The sequence below is a fragment of the Pongo abelii genome, chromosome 2 (assembly GCF_028885655.2).
Source record: "Pongo abelii isolate AG06213 chromosome 2, NHGRI_mPonAbe1-v2.0_pri, whole genome shotgun sequence".
NCBI lineage: Eukaryota > Metazoa > Chordata > Mammalia > Primates > Hominidae > Pongo > Pongo abelii.
In genome coordinates this window covers 107905082-107909610 of record NC_085928.1, presented here as the reverse complement: position 1 = coordinate 107909610, position 4529 = coordinate 107905082, and the positions used below count along the sequence as shown (strand labels likewise).

The following is a 4529-nucleotide window of genomic DNA, read 5'->3' as shown; positions in this document are numbered from 1 at the left end:
CTGGAGAGCCCCAGCGGCTGCACCCCTGGCCGCCCCTCCCGTCTCCCGGGCACCTGGGCCGGCTCCGGCGTCCTTTCAGGAATTCAGGTCCGCCTGGAATTTGCACTTCAAGTCTGGAGCCCCCAAAGAACCCCTCCTGACCCTGAACTTCTATCTCAGTTTCAAGCTTCCTAGTCTTCCACACACACATACACACACACACACACACACACACACACACACACACACCCCTAGCTCCTCAGGCGGAGAGCACCCCTTTCTTGGCCACCCGGGTATCCCCCGGGGGATTACGGGGCTCAAAACACCCTTTTGGAAAAACAAAGGTGGAAGCAAATTTCAGGAAGTAAAACTTCCTGAAATAAAATAAAATATCGAATGCCTTGAGACCCATACATTTTCAGGTTTTCCTAATTAAAGCAATTACCTTCCACCACCCCTCCAACCTGGAATCACCAACTTGATTAGAGAAACTGATTTTTCTTTTTTCTTTTTTTTTTTCCCAAAAGAGTACATCTGATCATTTTAGCCTGCAACTAATGATAGAGATATTAGGGCTAGTTAACCAGTTTTACAAGACTCCTCTCCCAGCATGTGGGCCATTGTCCTGTTGGTGGGCGTCCCGCCCACCTGAAAGGTCTCCCCGCCCCGACTGGGGTTTGTTGCTGAAGGAGAATCCCCGGAAAGGCTGAGTCTCCAGCTCAAGGTCAAAACGTTCAAGGCCGAAAGCCCTCCAGTTTCCCCTGGACACCTTGCTCCTGCTTCTGCTACGACCTTCTGGGGAACGCGAATTTCTCATTTTCTTCTTAAATTGCCATTTTCGCTTTAGGAGATGAATGTTTTCCTTTGGCTGTTTTGGCAATGACTCTGAATTAAAGCGATGCTAACGCCTGTTCCCCCTAATTGTTAAAAGCTGTGGACTGCAGAAAGATGGCCCGCTTCTCTTACAGGTATGAGCTAATCTTGAATGTGAACTTTTTTTGATTGCTAGAGATTGCCAGCATAGGAAATAATGTTCTACACCTGTCATTTGATTTTTCTCTTGCTCAAGCCGTAAAAGAGCTGCCAACGGCGCTGCTGTTTTTCCTGAAAGACCTGGAATTTCACATGGTTACTTCTAACTTTGCCATTGGCTTTTAACATTTTCGTGTTAATGTTAATTTTCATTTTATGTTAATGACTCTGCCTATGAAATAGTGTTTCTTTATTCTTGTATAAACAAAGGTCAATACTACAACCAAATTTAAAATCTTCCGAAAAGATTAAAGGTATAAGCAGATTTAATACTTGCAAAACCATTAAGATAATAGCAAAAAAAAAAAACCCCACATTTTTTACCTAAAAACCTTTTAAATGATTGGTTAAAATAGTTTGGCCGAGCGCAGTGGCTCACGCCTGTAATCTTAGCACTTTGGGAGGCTGAGGCGGGTGGATCACCTGAGGTCAGGAGTTTGAGACCAGCCTGGCCAACATGGCAAAACCCCGTCTTACTAAAAATACAAAAACTAGCCGGGCATGGTGGCGGGCACCTGTAATCCCAGCTACTCTGGAGGCTGAGGCAGGAGAATTGCTTGAACCGGGGAGGTGGAGGTTGCAGTGAGCCAAGATTGCACCATTGCACTCCAGCCAGGGTGAAAAAGCGAAACTCCGTCTCAAAAATAAATAAATAAATACAGTAGTTTGTAAAATGTGATTCATCAGTAACATGGGATGCAGCTATTTTTTAATCCTTATATGAAAACTGTATGCAGGGGAAAAAATATGTGAAATAGAAGATAAAAGACATATACCTACTTAAAATTAGGTACCTATGTGAGGACAGGGCCTAAGAAATAGTAATATATATTAAAAAGACTTGGATATTGGTGACTTTTTTTCAACATTTTTCTTTGTTACATGAATTAGCCATTAAAAAAAGAAAGATGGTGCTCTACAATTTCTTTTCAGTGGTCTGTGGTCTTGTCCTTGTGATGAGAGGACCCAGGTGTTAACTTGTAAGGTTTTATTTCCTTTGTTTTGCTAACTCATGTCTGACTTCCTCTTCCTAGTGTGATTTGGATCATGGCCATTTCTAAAGCCTTTGAACTGGGATTAGTTGCCGGTGAGAGACCTTTTGTTCTTTTGATCACTCACAATTTTTATGTGGCCTAAAATACAGACTCCATGAATTGATTTTGTCGTTAAGGGCTGGGCCATCAGGAATTTGCTCGTCCATCTCGGGGAGACCTGGCCTTCAGAGATGACAGCATTTGGCCCCAGGAGGAGCCTGCAATTCGGCCTCGGTCTTCCCAGCATGTGCCGCCCATGGGGATACAGCACAGTAAGAACTGCCTGGCTTCGATGCTTCTGCCCTGGCCCTTCATGTGTCTCCTGAGTATCTTTCCAACACTCTTTCACCTAAAAGGGCACCTGGTTCTGGAACTGGGCAGGTGCTGGACTGCTTTTGGTTTTGGAAGTGAGACAGGGATTGTGTATTTTACTTCCCTAGAGCGCAGTTTTCCTCACCTGAGTCCACTTCACGCTGGGGAACCCCAGAACCACCACTGGCCTATGCATGAAAATGACTTCTCTGCTCAAAGGCGCAGAGTCTTACTCTGATACAACACATTGGTGTTGTATTAACCTTCGCTTACAGGAATTGCCCTTGCACTTTTCCATCCCTACACCCTCAGTCATCTGTTCTTACCTTTCAGGTAAGGAGCTAAACAGAACCTGCTGCCTGAATGGGGGAACCTGCATGCTGGGGTCCTTTTGTGCCTGCCCGCCCTCCTTCTACGGACGGAACTGTGAGCACGATGTGCGCAAAGAGTAAGCCATTCAGAGGGGCGGGGAGCCGTGGAGAGGAGAGAGAAAGGGAAGTGGAAATTTCAGACCCAAGGCTATCGCCTTACCTGTTCATTCTCAGGAACTGTGGGTCCGTGCCCCATGACACCTGGCTGCCCAAGAAGTGTTCCCTGTGTAAATGCTGGCACGGTCAGCTCCGCTGCTTTCCTCAGGCATTTCTACCCGGCTGTGGTAAGCGGAGGTTCTCCTCTTTCTTTTGCCCTTTGAAGTTACGTAGTTGCCTTGGGGGGTGCTTAGTTAGCAGGCTCTCCTTGTACCTCTTGGCTTGCTAGAGGCTGGCAGCCAAAGTGCTGCTTATAAAAGCATCGCAGACTCTTGATGAGATAGTTGCCTTGGCCTCTTTGATATTTATTTCCTCGGGAACCTGGCTAGTCCTGCTGCCTTTCAGATGGAGATGTATTTCAAGTCTATTTGACATTTTATGGTCCGAACTTCTATTGAGGAAAATAAACAAGTCTTGGTCTCTTGTTTAACCAAGAGATGTTCTCTGGTGTTCCTTTCCTTTGGGTAGGGGGACCCAAACCAGGATGGGCAGCTCATTTAGAGCCCACCCCGATGACAAATTCTATCAGAGGCTTGGCCCCTTGCTAGTCCTTTAGAAACTTCCAGGGTCCTAAAAGTCCCTGGTAACCCCCTCCCCATACCTTACCATGACTGGTCACAGAACCCTTTCACCTTCTTGATTTTTACTGATTTGAGGAATACAATGAAAAGAAGGGTGGCACCTGGAGAGAAAAAGAGGTGACAGTCCTCTCTCCACCCTAGCCTGAGCCAGGTTTCTAGGGCCCCCCAAATTCAGAGACCTATTATAGTTCTGGGCCTTGGAGATGTTCGAAATTGAAAATATTCAAGTCCAGGAAGTAAATGAAAGCAAACATTTCACTGAGAGCAGGAAGGAATTCCCGAATCCAGACAGGGATTGTGTCTTTGCCATTTGCATCCTGGGTGTCAGGCTCAGGATAGGTGTTTGATAAGTGTGGGTTGGGTGATTGGATGTGTAGGGAACATGTTCTCTTCCCGGAACATGGGGCCCAATCAGAACCTAACCAGGTTCTGCTCATCCCTGCAAGTGAAGGCATCACCACTGGGCTAGGTTCCAGGTGTGAGTGTCCTGAGAAGAGCAGCTTCACAGTAGGCGTATAGATATGCCACATTTGTGGGCAGCAGGATGAACTGCCAGAGAGGTTTGCTTTAATGACCAAGCATCCCTACCTTCCAGATGGCCTTGTGATGGATGAGCACCTCGTGGCGTCCAGGACTCCAGAACTACCACCGTCTGCACGTACTACCACTTTTATGCTAGCTGGCATCTGCCTTTCTATACAAAGCTACTATTAATTGACATTGACCTATTTCCAGAAATACAATTTTAGACATCATGCAAATTTCATGACCAGTAAAAGCTGTTGCTACAATGTCCTAACTGAAAGATGATCATTTGTTAGTTGCCTTAAAATAATGAATACATTTCCAAAATGGTCTCTAACATTTCCTTACAGAACTAACTACTTCTTACCTCTTTGCCCTGCCCTCTCCCAAAAAACTACTTCTTTTTTCAAAAGAAAGTCAGCCGTATCTCCATTGTGCCCAAGTCCAGTGTCAGTGTTTCTGGTTTTTTTTTTTTTTTTTTTTTGAGATGGAGTCTCACTCTGTCACCCAGGCTGGACTGCAATGACACAATCTCGGTT

At 45.7% G+C, this 4529-nt stretch overlaps 1 protein-coding gene across 1 annotated transcript; it reads left to right on the top strand.

Moving 5' to 3' along the window:
- The first annotated feature begins 648 nt into the window (after positions 1-648).
- CRIPTO (cripto, EGF-CFC family member) lies at positions 649-4260 on the top strand. Its single transcript, XM_024245398.3, has 6 exons — positions 649-947; positions 2046-2098; positions 2183-2317; positions 2691-2805; positions 2903-3012; positions 4061-4260. Exons 1-6 carry the CDS (start codon positions 928-930, stop codon positions 4177-4179), a joined length of 552 nt encoding a protein of 183 aa, XP_024101166.2. The 5' UTR covers positions 649-927; the 3' UTR covers positions 4180-4260.
- The last annotated feature ends 269 nt before the right edge of the window (positions 4261-4529 follow it).